Below are 15,311 nucleotides of genomic sequence, written 5' to 3' on the forward strand. Positions count from 1 at the left end.
CAATAATGGGATTTTGGTACTTACCGGCTAAATCCTTTTCTCGGAATCCATAGGGGACACTGGGGTGCAGTTTACTATGGGGTATATTTGGGTCTATTGAGCCGGTGCAATGTAAATGTTTTACATGTGTGTATATATGGCTCCTCCCCACTATGCCCCTCCCAACAGCCAGTTAAGAAAAACTGTGCACAAAGAGAGACGGAAACATAATGGAGAGGAGGATGGAAAACCGGAAACAGAAACATGAACAAACCAGGATCAGTTAAAAAAAGAAAAACCTGTACCATGAACCAAACACACAATACAAACAACAAAAGTCAAACAATTTGCAGAAGAAAAGGAACAGCGCAGGGCAAGTGCCCAGTGTCCCCTATGGATTCCGAGAAAAGGATTTACCTGGTAAGTACCAAAATCCCATTTTCTCTATCATCAATAGGGGACACTGGGGTGCAGTTTACTATGGGGATGTCACAGAGCTCCCATTACGGGTGGCAGTGTGCTGTGAACCCTGCAAAATGGAACAACCAAATCGAGACTCTGCAGGCGCCCAAGAGTCAAACGAATAAAAACCGTACAAAAATTATAGCGACCCAAGCAGGCCGCAGCACATCACAAATGGAAAAGCCCCAGGAGCAGCCCCAAAGTAGAAAAAGCACCGAACAAGTGGAATGTGACGAATGGAAGACGGAAGAGAATGAGGCCGTCACAGAAGTCTGATGAATGGTGAACTTAATCCACCTTACCAGAGTCTGCCTGGAAACAGTCCAACCCTGTTGGTGAGTATCATACAAAACAAACAGTGAGTCAGATTTTCTCAAACCAGCCACCCTGTCCGCGTAAAGACGCAGAGCCCCTACCACCAATGAGAGGATGGCGAGTCCCCCTGTGGGACGGGTACAACTATAGATTGTTGGCGAGCATGTACACAGTTCTGCTCTGTCATCACACAGAACCAGATAGTAATAGCGACACGATAGAGTACCCAACACTGAAACCCTCCTAGCCGAAGCCAGGGCAAGGAGTAAAACGGGCTAGTCCATGGATTCCAAGGGTTCAAACAAAGAGGACTGGAGAAACTCCAGAACAAAGTTCAAATCCCAAGGAGCAGTAGGCGGAACAAAAGGAAGCTGTAGTCTCAGAATTCTCTGCAGAAAAAAACTGGACCTCTGGGATGGAATCCAAGTGACTCTGAAACATTTATATATATATATATAATAAAATATATATATATATATATATATATATATATATATGCACACTGCTCAAAAAAATCCTAGATCTGAATTAATGATATATTCTTATTAAATACTTTCTTCTTTATATAGTTGAAAGTGCTGACAACAAAATCACACAAAAATGATCAATGGAAATCAAATTTATTAACCCATGGAGGTCTGGATTTGGAGTCACACTCAAAATTAAAGTGGAAAAACACACTACAGGCTGATCCAACTTTGATGTAATGTCCTTAAAACAAGTCAAAATGAGGCTCAGTAGTGTGTGTGGCCTCCACGTGCCTGTATGACCTCCCTACAATGCCTGGGCATGCTCCTGATGAGGTGGCGGATGGTCTCCTGAGGGATCTCCTCCCAGACCTGGACTAAAGCATCTGCCAACTCCTGGACAGTCTGTGGTGCAAAGTGGCGTTGGTGGATGGAGCGAGACATGATGTCCCAGATGTGCTCAATTGGTTTCAGGTCTGGGGAACGGGCGGGCCAGTCCATAGCATCAATGCCTTCGTCTTGCAGGAACTGCTAACACACTCCAGCCACATGAGGTCTAGCATTGTATTGCATTAGGAGGAACCCAGGGCCAACCGCACCAGCATATGGTCTCACAAGGGGTCTGAGGATCTCATCTCGGTACCTAATGGCAGTCAGGCTACCTCTGGCGAGCACATGGAGGGCTGTGCGGCCCCCCAAAGAAATTCCACCCCACACCATTGTGACCCACTGCCAAACCGGTCATGCTGGAGGATATTGCAGGCAGCAGAACGTTCTCCTTGGCGTCTCCACTAAAATAACACATCCTAGATCTGAATGAATGAAATATTGTTATTAAATACTTTGTTCTTTATATAGTTGAATGTGCTGACAACAAAATCACACAAAAATTATCAATGGAAATCAAATGTATTAACCCATGGAGGTCTGGATTTGGAGTCACACTCAAAATTAAAGTGGAAAAACACACTACAGGCTGATCCAACTTTGATGTAATGTCCTTAAAACAAGTCAAAATGAGGCTCTGTAGTCTGTGTGGCCTCCACGTGCCTGTATGACCTCCCTACAACGCCTGGGCATGCTCCTGATGAGGTGGCAGATGGTCTCCTGAGGGATCTCCTCCCAGACCTGGACTAAAGCATCTGCCAACTCCTGGACAGTCTGTGGTGCAAAGTGGCGTTGGTGGATGGAGCGAGACATGATGTCCCAGATGTGCTCAATTGGATTCAGGTCTGGGGAACGGGCGGGCCAGTCCATAGCATCAATGCCTTCATCTTGCAGGAACTGCTGACACACTCCAGCCACATGAGGTCTAGCATTGTCTTGCATTAGGAGGAACCCAGGGCCAACCGCACCAGCATATGGTCTCACAAGGGGTCTGAGGATCTCATCTCGTACCTAATGGCAGTCAGGCTACCTCTGGCGAGCACATGGAGGGCTGTGCGGCCCCCAAAGAAATTCTACCCCACACCATTACTGACCCACTACCAAACCGGTCATGCTGGAGGATGTTGCAGGCAGCAGAACGTTCTCTTTGGCGTCTCCAGACTCTGTCACGTCTGTCACATGTGCTCAGTGAGAACCTGCTTTCATCTGTGAAGAGCACAGGGCGCCAGTGGCGAATTTGTCAATCTTGGTGTTCTCTGGTAAAATGCCAAACGTCCTGCACGGTGTTGGGCTGTAATCTCAACCCCCACCTGTGGACGTCGGGCCCTCATACCACCCTCATGGAGTCTGTTTCTGATCATTCGAGTAGACACATGCACATTTGTGGCTTGCTGGAGGTCATTTTGCAGGGCTCTGGCAGTGCTCCTCCTGTTCCTCCATGCACAAAGGCGGAGGTAGCAGTCCTGCTGCTGGGTTGTTGCCCTCCTATGGCCTCCTCCACGTCTCCTGGTGTACTGGCCTGTCTCCTGGTAGCACCTCCATGCTCTGGACACTACGCTGACAGACAAACCTTCTTGCCACAGCTCGCATTGATGTGCCATCCTGGATGAGCTGCACTACCTGAGCCACTTGTGTGGGTTGTAGGGAGGTCATACAGGCATGTGGAGGCCACACACACTACTGAGCCTCATTTTGACTTGTTTTAAGGACATTACATCAAAGTTGGATCAGCCTGTAGTGTGTTTTTCCACTTTAATTTTGAGTGTGACTCCAAATCCAGACCTCCATGGGTTAATAAATTTGATTTCCATTGATAAATTTTGTGTGATTTTGTTGTCAGCACATTCAACTATGTAAAGAACAAAGTATTTAATAAGAATATTTCATTCATTCAGATCTAGGATGTGTTATTTTAGTGTTCCCTTTATTTTTTTGAGCAGCGTGTATATATATATATATATATATATATATATATATATATATATATATATATACACACTGTATATATATGAAACACCTGCAGTTGGAGAGCCTCCTCTGCCGGAGGTATAAACTGCTTTCTGAGGAAGTCCACCTCTCAATTGTTAACCCCTAGTATGAGGAAGGGCGAAATCTCGGCAGCAGATTTCTCTGCTCACTGGAGGATACTGATTTCATTTCCGTATAGCTCTGTTTACTTCCCTGTTACAATATATATATATATATATATCTCGGGTGCAGAGAGCCGGCACTCCGTGTCTCTGTATATGTGTATCTTGCGTTGGTGCCCTCCCATTAGTCAGTCCCCGTAGGTAGCCTTAAAATTCATAAAGAATCCAAAGGGGCGGCACTCATACGTCTTGTTAATCAAACACGGGATCCCGTTCAGAATTTTTACTGCAATCCTTTCGTCAGGATACAGGTGAATCAAACATTGAAATCTTAAATGCATTAGGTAGCTCCACCCTCGGAAGTATGTCCGGTTAGTGTACAAAACTCAATTATACATATGTGTAAAAAACATGATACAAAATCACATTTATATAGCAATACTTGTGAACAAAGTTAAATAGCCTTGTGTTTAAAATCCATAATAGCAAGTGTTGCTATGACCCCGGGTCTGCGTCACGTCCCCCACCTCCTCCTCTAGGGATACATATGTTACATTATACTGCACAGGATATGGTGTGCATTCTACAGTGCATTGCTGTTATTAATCTGGTACATTATCATATATGCACTAGCAGTATTTACTATATATATTTATCAAGGGCCCAGCCCATGCACTCTCTAATGGTTAGCCAAACCTCTGTGGCTGCTGGCCACACCCCCTCTGGAGACTGTCAACACCCCTAAATATGGGCTCCTACATTTCCCTGTGGGCCTTCATGCCCCAATCCGACACTGCATGGAGATACGCATCCTTGGACACCAAGAAAGTTCCGAACTCGAAACCGCAATCATATGTGAATATAATCCTGCCCTTGCTGATGTATGGGGCCGAGATAATGACTTTTGCCCCCAACAGTTTTGGAAGGCGTCTGTCAGAGCTGCCTGTTTTTTATTTTTTGCTAAACAGTCAAATCTTGAAGAAAAAGAAAAAACGATTTTTAGATTGAATTTCGGAATCTATCTTATACCTGGTGCAATTAGATTCCGGACCTCGGCATCTTGGCGATTCTGTCCCCTGATGATACTGCGCACTGCCTCTGAGAGTTCCCAGGTGAGATTGAAGACCCACATGCAGCGGTCTATGTGGCAAGGATTGATCTTGCTGGGAAGTGACGGCTGCTGAGCGACCATGACCTCTAGTTACTCTAGGCATGTTACATGCTCTGGATCCTGTAGAAGTCGTCGCCATGAAGGAGCTGCATAGGGAAGATATGTGGACTTACCACCTGTAGTTTGTGATATCCACTTATTCAGCTCCAAACAGCATCTTAACTCCATATGGGAGTGTTGTTCACCCAGCTCAGATTCTGTATCAGCCAGCCACTGTTGAAGCCACAAAGTTCTACAAACAGGGACAGACGTATCTGAATTTCTGGAATTAAGCAGACCTACCTCTTGTGAAGCCTCACAGATATGCACCGCCGACTCCTGTATATGATGCTCCTCCTCTGTGAGGTGACCCTTGTGAATACCCACATGCGCTCAGGTCAATCGACTACGGTTGGTCGGAGACCAACCCCGCCGCTGTAGAGAACAATGGTTAGTGTGGTCTCCTATATTTAATTTAATGGCTTCTTAAGAGTGTCAACCCCTTCCGGTACTGGGAGTACCAGGTTATGGGATATGCGGGCTGCCGATGTGTCCACTGTGGGTGGAGTCTCCCACATACACCTAGTCTCCTAAGGAAAGGGATATGCATTAACGATTCTCCTTGTTACCTGAAACTTTTAACTGGATCTTTCCAGCTTCCGCTAATTGTGTATACACGCCCCTTCAGTTCCCCTAAAGTAGGAAACGTGACTGAAGACCCTTGTTTTCATCCCAAACGAAAGCTGTAATACTGCTGATAGCTGGCATTTCGTGGTCACCTGCTGAGAAACAAGAAGAGATACCAAACCCTGAACAGATCTTGCCAGGGTCTGAGCCCAAGCAGGTCCAGGGAATGCGCCCAAAGAAATTAAGAATTGCTCAATCTGTCCTGGCTTCAGTCAGCTGAGAAGAGATGAGACATCACATAGTGAAGGCGGACAACCAAATAGGAGTAGCGTCCTGTGCCCTGTAGGTAGACTGCGCAGCAGAGTCCATAGTACACTTAACCATCGGTGCTAGTGAGACTCATATTGACTTTGTGTGTATGTAACCATTGCATTTTAAGTCCTGGATGCAATACCTCCTTCAGCCAGTCCCACAGAAGAACACACAAACACACCAAATATATATACATATATACACGTATATATACATACACCTATACCTACATACACACAGGCACAGAATATGAGCCCAGCTATATATATAGCTCTAATCCTATAAAAGTTATAACATAAAACAGCCCTGGGGACCAAAAAGCTGTTAATACAGCCAACTGGTGTCTACAATGAAAATATATATACACACAGTCATCTCCCCACTCAGCCCTCTATCTAGAGCCTGTGGAGTTAGCTGTGTCCATTGGTGCCTGCCTATGTGTCATTATGGACATTTTATAATTTAAGTGTCAGGTTGGACTTGATCTTTTGTCCCCTTGCTTAGGGGTCTATTCATGAGGCAGAGAAAAGCCCTGTTTTGCGTTAAACAGGGCTTTTCTCTGCCTACTGCAATTCACAGAGCCGGTTACCGTGGAGAAGTGCCTGACTTCCCCAGCGGTACCCCCGCTCTCTGCCTGAATCGCATCACCATACCTTTGTATGGTGAGTGCGATTCATGAAGGTGCGGAAAGCTCTTCTTTTCCGCTTCTCCATGGAGTTCAGGTTCGCCATCTTAGGACGGCGTAACCTGAACTGTAGTGCGGAGACGTCAGGGAAGCTCAATGCTTCCCTGATCGCTGCTTGGCACCTTGCGCTGTCTCCGCCCCCCGACCTCCCAGCAACCACTGCGACCTGCGGGGAGGTCACCAACCTGCGGATGCGCAAAGGAACCCGCCGATGGACTCCGCGCATCGCAGGGAGGGACTGCTGGAGAAGACCTCACCGCAGGAGCCCCAGACACCGCAGCGCATCGTCGGAAGGGTGAGTATACATGAAATTCATGAATTGCTACTTATTACAGCTATAAATCGCATCGAAGAGATGCGATGTATAGTGATAAGTAGCAATTCTGTTTTAGTTTTCTGTATGAATAGACCCCTTAGTGTACTAACTGCAGCCCATTAGGCCATTTTCACTCTTTTTGAGGTAACCAGCTGCCGCTGGCCGCACTTGGGAGTCTGTTCAGGAAGCGGAGAAAAGCCTCGTTTTGCCGTAAACCGTTACCGTGGAGACCGTTATTACTTCTCCAGCTGTATCCCTGCTCTGTGCTGGAATCGCAGTACCATACACTTGTATGGTATCTGCAATTCATGTAGAAGCGGAAAGCTCAGCTTTCTGCTTCTCTCCTCTGTGCTGCTTTGCCATCTGAGGATGGCGTAGTATCTACCTGCCTGACGCTAAGCCTGTTCTTTCCCCTGGATTCACCTGCTCTGGTCCTGGCCATTCCGTCCCGCAAGCTCCGCCCCTTTTTACCCAGCTCGCACTGCTTCCGGCTTGTGAGGAATCATCTTAGCAACCACTTGACGGGCAGCTCGCCAAGCGTGAGGTGCGCATGCGCATGAGACAGATCGGCGAAGCAGGCATGGCCGCAGCAGAGAAGAGGGCATCATGGACGGGCAGTTTAGCACTACGCAGGGGATTAATGAATTGCGGTAAAGATAAGCTAAAATCCCAGACATACAAATGCGATGCTTGGTGATAAGTTAGACCAAAACATTGCATATGTACATGAATAGACCCCTTAGTGCCTGGAGCAGCCACACAATTACTCTGTACCCTCATTAATGGCATCCCCATGTTTACCTCAGCAAGGAGGAAATGGCGGGGACGCTGGCCCTGACTTCGATGTGAGGAGGGCGGCAGCACACGTCATAGCCCTCACCCCCTGATTGCTACCTACCGAAGCCAGGGAGCCACACTGTGTGTTACCTTCGGGCGTGTCCAGCCCACGTGTAAGGGAAGTGGGAGGGGACAAACTCCCTCCTAATGGTGTCCCCCTTGCCGCCTTAGCGATGCGCTCCCGGAGCAGGATAGATATGAGAGCTCTCTCCTTAGCGGTGTGCGGCCACAGCACACACCCACTCAGTCACCCACCACCCTACTGTTAAAAGCGGTGCTGGGGGTAACTTACAGCAGTGGTGTGCTAAACAGTGTGCCACATGCATAGTCTCCCAGGGTCCCCTTTAACGGTCCCCTTAGTTATACTTACCCATGATGTCTTCAGCCTGCTAGCCGGTGTGTGGCAAGGCTGCAGGGACTCAAGATCACAGCTGCATGCCATAGTTGCCGACTTTTGTGCTGCTCTCTCCGGGAGAGAGCAGCCAGGCGGCTCAGCAGGGAGGTGGGCACGCCGGGGCAGTGAGCTGATGTGAGGAGGGGGCGGGCCTGGTGGCGGCTCGGGGGCGGGCCAGAGGTGGCATGGGGGCGGCACGGGGGCGGGCCAGAGAAGGGATGGGGCATGGCTGCTCGATTGCGTCATTCAAGCCACACCCCCCTGTGCAATGCCGCAATTACAGGCATTATGCAGTGGGGGGGCGTGGCTTGCATGACGCAATTCAACAAGAATCGCGTCATCGCCTGCCCGGACCGCCCACTTCACTCACTAAGTGGGCAGCCGGGCAGGGGGGACCCCTGTAATCGGGAGACTTGCCTGCTCTTCCGGGGTGCCGGGAGGGTCACCCGATTTTCGGGAGCTTCCCGGCCAATCCGGGAGGGTAGGCAAGTATGCTGCATGCAGTTGTGTCGAGGCACCCTGGGACACATGTCCTTGCAGCCAGGGACCCGAGTGCCAACCTCACGAGGTGGGAATGGGTCCCCCCGGTAGCTACCACGCAGGAGGCAGCCAGGGGCCAACTACAGTAGCTGCCCCTAAAATAAAAAATATTAAAGAAAATAATGAAAAATCTCTGGAGCCCTCCACAGTAGTGTCCGGCTCTGAGGGCACTTTTTCTAAAACTGGCTGCTGGGAGGGTCATAGAGGGGAGGAGCCAAATATTTAAAGTGCACCGACTCAATGGACACATCTATACCCCACAGTAATCTGCACCCCAGTATCCCCTATGGATGATAGAGAAAGTTTAATTAACAATAAATGTAGTTCCTTATTTTTGCTCAGCTTAAAAGACATAATAGGGTGGGATGTACGAAGCGAAAAATGCGGTAAACCCCCTGTTTACCGCATTTTCCTGATGTACTATCCCCCAGCCGGCAGCCCAGCGCCGCAGCGGAGTTTGCCACCTTTTGCTGGCGATACCCCATAGAAGCCTATGGGCTTCTCTCCGTGGCGCTGTGTGAGGGATCCAATCGTATCCCTCCCAGCATTCCTTGCGCACTCTTACTCCCGGGGCCGAATCCCGGAAGTCGGGAAGCCGCTGCGCATCGCAGAGGGCAGCTCTTATCGGAAGAGCTGTCCTCCACAATGCTGATCGCATATGTAAGTACATATGCGATCAGCATCATGGCGCTGGGCAGCAATGTACATTAGTACATCCCGCCTATAAAAGGAAATGACAGTAGCTCCATTTTCTGTGGTGTTGCCTTGTGTGGTCTATGGGCTTGATTCAGAGATGGACGCAGTAACTACAGCGGCTGTGACTTTTGCGCTCATTCCGAGTTGTTCGCTCGCTAGCTGCTTTTAGCAGCCGTGCAAACGCTAAGCCGCCGCCTTCTGGGAGTGTATCTTAGCTTAGCAGAAGTGAGAATGAAAGGATCGCAGCGCGGCTACAAAAAATAGATTGTGCAGCTTCTGAGCAGCTCCAGACCTACTCCTACCTTGCGATCACTTCAGACTATTTAGTTCCTGTTTTGACGTCATGAACACGCTCTGCGTTCAGCAAGCCACGCCTGCGATTCCCCCGCCACGCCTGCGTTTTTATCTGACACGCCTGCATTTTTCCACACACTCCCAGAAAACGGGCAGTTACCTCCCAGAAAAGCCTATTTCCTGTCAATCGCTCTGCGGCGAGCAGTGCGACTGAAAAGCGTCGCTAGACCTTGTGTGAAACTACTTTGGCTGTTGTGAAAGTACGTCGCGCGTGCGCATTGCGCCGCATTCCCATGCCCAGAAGTGCCGTGCTACATAGCGTCCGTAAAAACAGCTAGCGAACAACTCGGAATGACCACCTTTGTACGCTGCAGCTATGCTAAATGATGCTAATACCGCAGGAGACATCTTGTGTTAATAGACGCATCCTGTTGGTTTCTCTGATCCTCTGCCGCATCCATTCACCTGTGTGAGAATTGGTCACCTGAGTAAGCTGAGTGTTACTCAGGATGACTGGTAAATTTACAATAATAAAGCCATGCCCAGAAAACATTGCCAACACTCCCATGTTTTCAGGAACACTGTTCGTCGCCCCTCCACCAAAACAGCTGCAGCATCTCAATCATGATGCATTTAGGGGGGAAAGCAAAAGTCATTGCAGACACAGATCTAAAACCATAAGAGATGTATGTAAATCATCGGATGTGTGTACATTTCTCATTTAGGCCCTATGTTCTGTGTTAATAGGACATTTTTATAAAGATAGATCTTACTCAAAACTCTGCAGGGCACAGGCCGGGTGTCTCAGTCCCTTACACTGAAGCTTTATTCCAGAGTCCTCCAGATTATTGTCTTTCAGCTCCAGTCTGGTCAGAGAGCGGTTTGTAGTAATAACAGAGCGGAGATCATCACAGCAGGAGGAGGTCAGACTACAGTCCTGTAACCTGATGGGAGATGAGGGACCTGGATTAGGTAATTTCTTATAATTCCAGCCTCACACTCAGCATGACGTCATCACTAACAGAATAATACTGTGTAATGTAGATACAATGGGCAAAAAAAAAAAAGAAGGTTTTGTGGCGCTGAGCAGAACTGTGTGTCAGATTGTGTTTGGTCTGTGTCCCCGGAGGGGGCGCTAGTGGGTCAGTGGAGGTGGAAGGAAGGAAACGAGGAGGTTGAATAACGTTCCTGCGCATGAGCGCAATGGTATTTTTATTAGGCAGATGTTATAACAGTTATTGCAGCAGAAATAATAATAACAGGTGGAAAAAAGTCAATCACTCAGTAATGAATCTGAAAGTCTATGGCAAAGGAATGATAAATGGATTTGAGAAATAATATCCGGAATATAAATCAGAAGAACAAATGTCTTATGGAATGGTTCTGGCTTGGAAACCAGTGCAGGGTTAAAACGGGAAACTAAGGCAGTAGATGAAATGGCAAACCTGAGCATAAGCAGGAGACCAACTCACAGTGCAGGTGATGAGGCACTGGCAGCAGCAAGCTGTGTCACAGGTGGAGGAATGAACACACCTGGAGTTTAGTCTTCAACTGCAGGCTGAAGCACACAAGGTGGTGATGAGTGTGAGGCCTTATGCAGGTTGCTGGTATTGCTGAGCCTTGAAGTTCCACGGGAGAAATGCAGAATCACCAGGAGAATAACGTTCTTAGCAGAGAACCAGGAACTCAGGAGAGACAGGAACCGATCCTTTCATGTAGGTCGCAGATTAGACACAAAGTCCAGGATGCCTGTGAACTGAACCGGTAGCCTCCTATATACCCCATGGTGTGCAGGGATTGGATGAGTGCAGGAAAGGTGGGTGCGGCCACGCACCGGATTGGCCGCAGCATACTGACCATTGCAGACTGTCATGGCGGCGCCCACGCCGCGGCCCAGCGGGGACGCGGCGCACTACACGCCCGCTGTCTCAGCAGTGCTCACAGGATCCTGACGATGCCCCATGGCAGGGGCACAGGTGACAGGTGACCGCAGGGAGCCAGGACGGAGTCCGCAGCGGCGGACGGATGTTAGCCTGGTAAGTCGATTCCTGACACTGTGATTAGAACCCTGGGATTAGCTGCCACCTGGTAAGGAGGTAGCCAGCCTCCTTAAACAACAAGACAAATACAGAAAAATACCAGGTCAGCGCTCAATACCAATGGTGTACCCAAAAGTATATAAAACACTTTATTAGACAAAACATATAAACAATTTAAAAATGGTTTGACCACAGCATATTAATCAAATAAAATTGAGGTATCTGATACCTTTTAAATAGACAATAGTATACACTAATTGTAAACAGTAGAAGGCAGTCGCAAAGCCTCATATAAGAATATCCATCAATTTGATTTTATCCGTGTTTGAAGAAGCCGCCTGGGGTGCGGAGAAACGCGTTGAGGGTACAGAGAGAAGGGGTCGCTAACACTCTTATTGCCCACAAGAACAAAACTTACAGATGGGGGAATGGAGTACAATAAGGAGCATATATTATATATATATAAATATATGTCTGTGCAAATACAGTATATGTATGCATGTATACACATACAAGTAAAGGGATGTATATGCCAAATCTCATCCTAACCCTCTGTTCCACGCTCGGTCTTCCCCATCTGTGTCATCCCTGTCTGTCTGCCCCTCCCCTTTACAATGTAAGCTCTCATGGGTAGGGCCTCTTCCCTCATGTGATTATCCTTTTCTTACTTTAATAATCCTCAACTGTGAACGTTGGTCATCTGAGTAACCCTCAGATTGCCCAGGATGACCTGAAAATTCAAACTGCTAAAGCCAGTGAAGCTGCGTCTAAATTTGCAGTTACTGGCTTCAGCATGCCAAACACACAGGGCCCACACACCTCAGTTTTCAGGAATGCTGGGAATCAACGCCCCTCCTCCCCAAACAGCCGCAGCATCTCAATCATGTCACTGCTTAGGGGGCACTGCGATCATCATTGCTGCCCCAGATCTACAACCCTCGGGGATGTATGTAAACTATAGAGTTTGCGTACACTTCTCAATTAGACCACATGTTCTGTATTGAGAACAGATATATATAAGGTAGGACAGCTCTTACCTCAGATCCTGCAGGGAACAGGCCGGGTGTCTCAGTCCCTCACACAGCAGCTTTATTCCAGAGTCCCTCAGAGCATTCCCTGACAGGTTCAGCCTGGTCAGAGAGCGGTTTGTAGTAAGAACAGAGCGGAGATCATCACAGCAGGAGGAGGTCAGACCACAGCTCAGTAACCTGGTGAGAGATGAGGGATCTGTATTAGGTCATTTCTTATCTGTCACAACTGAGGGCTGAGGCTGACATGAAGAGGCCTCAGTTGTAGGGGCTGGAGTGTAAGTGAACCGTGAAGGTAGAATAGGGTTCCAAGACATACAGGAGATCTAGTACCAAATGCCCGAAGGCATGACCACGACAACGGAATTATAAAAATGAAAATCAGTTTATTGAACACACAATTTAGACACCTTGGTTATGTAATGACTTCAACAGTAGACGTGCAGAGATATATACAGTACAGTTCCTAGAAATGCAGGGCTAATACGTGCTGTGGCTTTGCAGAACAAGATGTTAAAGTCCTTGCCAAATCCGGAGTTGGAAAGTCTGTATGCCACAGCTAACCGCTGAGGTAAGGAACGAGCTGGTACTGCCCAGCAGATGATACACAGAGGCTGGGGTAAACACAGGAGCACAGAAGTTGAAGTGGTACTTGGCATTACTGCAGAGAGTAACGGATGGAACCGTTGTGAACATAAGGTGTACTGAACTCACCGCTGAAGTTTAGAGTCCGATGGTGAGCAGAGCAATATAGGGATACCACTGGAGATGGAGAGTGGAACTGGAGATGATGTGAAGCACCGCTGTAGACTGATAGTGACACAGAGCACTGGTGGAAGCTGAAAGCAATGTGGATGAAACGCTGGAAGCCAGTGACGAATTCACTATGGAGGATAGAGAGCGATGCTGCAGACAGGGCCGGCTCCAGGCATGTTCCAATAGAGCGGCCGCGCAGGGCGCCACCCTTAATGGGCGCCGCACGCTGGCACCGCCATATTGGAGCCTGGTCCTGTGTCTGTGCGGCTCCAGCTCCGTCCCCGGCCAGCCTCCGAGTCCCACTCCCAGCCAGCAGTCAGTGGCTGACTCTGTGCTGGGGGCGGGACTATGCAAAACTTCTCAGTGCGCGCCGCTGGCGCCACATAGTGCCGTAGCACGCACTGAGTTTGGTTTAGTGCCCCCAGCCGCCTACCCTCCGGAGACTGAGGGGAAGGAGAGGCGCACGCTGCGCTCTCCTCCCCGTTCTCACAGCAGAGCAGCAGCCGCCGCCTCCTCCTCCCCGCCCAAGAGCCCAAGAGGACCATCGGCAGCAGCGCAGGTGGGCAGCACTGGGGGGGGGGGGGAGACATGTGTTTCAGGGACATGTGTTTCAGGGACTGGGAGCATATCTGGCACTGTGGGGCATGTGTATCTGACACTGGGGGGCATGTGTATCTGACACTGGGGGGCATGTGTATCTGACACTGGGGGGCATGTGTATCTGGCACTGAGGGCATATCTGGCACTGTGGGGCATGTGTATCTGGCACTGAGGGCATATCTGGCACTGTGGGGCATGTGTAAATGGCACTGGGGGCATATCTGGCATAGTGGGGCATGTGTATCTGGCATTGTGGGGCATATCTGACACTGTGGGGCATATCTGACACTGTGGGGCATATCTGACACTGTGGGGCATGTGTATCTGACACTGTGGGGCATGTGTATCTTTGCACTGTGGGGCATATCTGACACTGTGGGGCATGTGTATCTGACACTGGGGGGCATGTGTATCTGGCCCTGAGGGCATATCTGGCACTGTGGGGCAGGCGTATCTGGCACTGGGGGAGTATCTGGCACTGGGGGCATATTTGGCACTGTGGTGCATGTGTATCTGACACTGGGGGGCATGTGTATCTGGCACTGTGGGGCAGGCGTATCTGGCACTGAGGGCATATCTGGCACTGTGGGGCATGTGTATCTGACACTGTGGGGCATGTGTATCTGACACTGTGGGGCATGTGTATCTGACACTGGGGGGCATGTGTATCTGACACTGGGGGGCATGTGTATCTGGCACTGTGGGGCAGGCGTATCTGGCACTGGGGGCATATCTGGCACTGTGGGGCATGTGTATCTGGCACTGGGGGCATATCTGGCATAGTGGGGCATGTGTATCTGGCATTGTGGGGCATATCTGACACTGTGGGGCATATCTGACACTGTGGGGCATGTGTATCTGACACTGTGGGGCATGTGTATATGACACTGTGGGGCATGTGTATCTTTGCACTGTGGGGCATATCTGACACTGTGGGCATGTGTATCTGACACTGGGGGGCGTGTGTATCTGGCACTGAGGGCATATCTGGCACTGTGGGGCAGGCGTATCTGGCACTGGGGGAGTATCTGGCACTGGGGGCATATTTGGCACTGTGATGCATGTGTATCTGACACTGGGGGGCATGTGTATCTGGCACTGTGGGGCAGGCGTATCTGGCACTGAGGGCATATCTGGCACTGTGGGGCATGTGTATCTGACACTGTGGAGCATGTGTATCTGACACTGTGGGGCATGTGTATCTGACACTGTGGGGCATGTGTATCTGACACTGTGCGGCATGTGTATCTTTGCACTGTGGGGCATATCTGACACTGTGGGGCATATCGGACACTGGGGGGCATGTGTATCTGACAATGGGGGGCATGTGTATCTGG

General features: G+C 49.3%; 1 protein-coding gene across 5 annotated transcripts in view; it reads right to left on the bottom strand.

Annotated features, from left to right (window-relative positions):
- Nucleotides 1–15,311, bottom strand: part of LOC135054717 (NACHT, LRR and PYD domains-containing protein 3-like) — a 224,415-nt gene that overhangs the window by 1,152 nt on the left and 207,952 nt on the right. For 2 of the 5 annotated variants that reach the window (XM_063958002.1, XM_063958001.1), the window contains exons 13-14: nt 12,628–12,798; nt 10,596–11,659 (exon numbers count right to left, since the gene is read on the bottom strand). In XM_063958002.1, the coding sequence (XP_063814072.1) occupies nt 11,626–11,659; nt 12,628–12,798 (205 nt within the window). In that variant the 3' untranslated portion in view covers nt 10,596–11,625. Of the gene's footprint in view, nt 1–10,324; nt 10,496–10,594; nt 11,660–12,627; nt 12,799–15,311 lie in introns of those variants that run through there. The other 3 variants (XM_063958003.1, XM_063958005.1, XM_063958004.1) reach the window with 3 other exon arrangements.

Source organism: Pseudophryne corroboree, chromosome 3, assembly GCF_028390025.1.
Source record: "Pseudophryne corroboree isolate aPseCor3 chromosome 3, aPseCor3.hap2, whole genome shotgun sequence".
In the NCBI taxonomy this organism is placed as follows: domain Eukaryota; kingdom Metazoa; phylum Chordata; class Amphibia; order Anura; family Myobatrachidae; genus Pseudophryne; species Pseudophryne corroboree.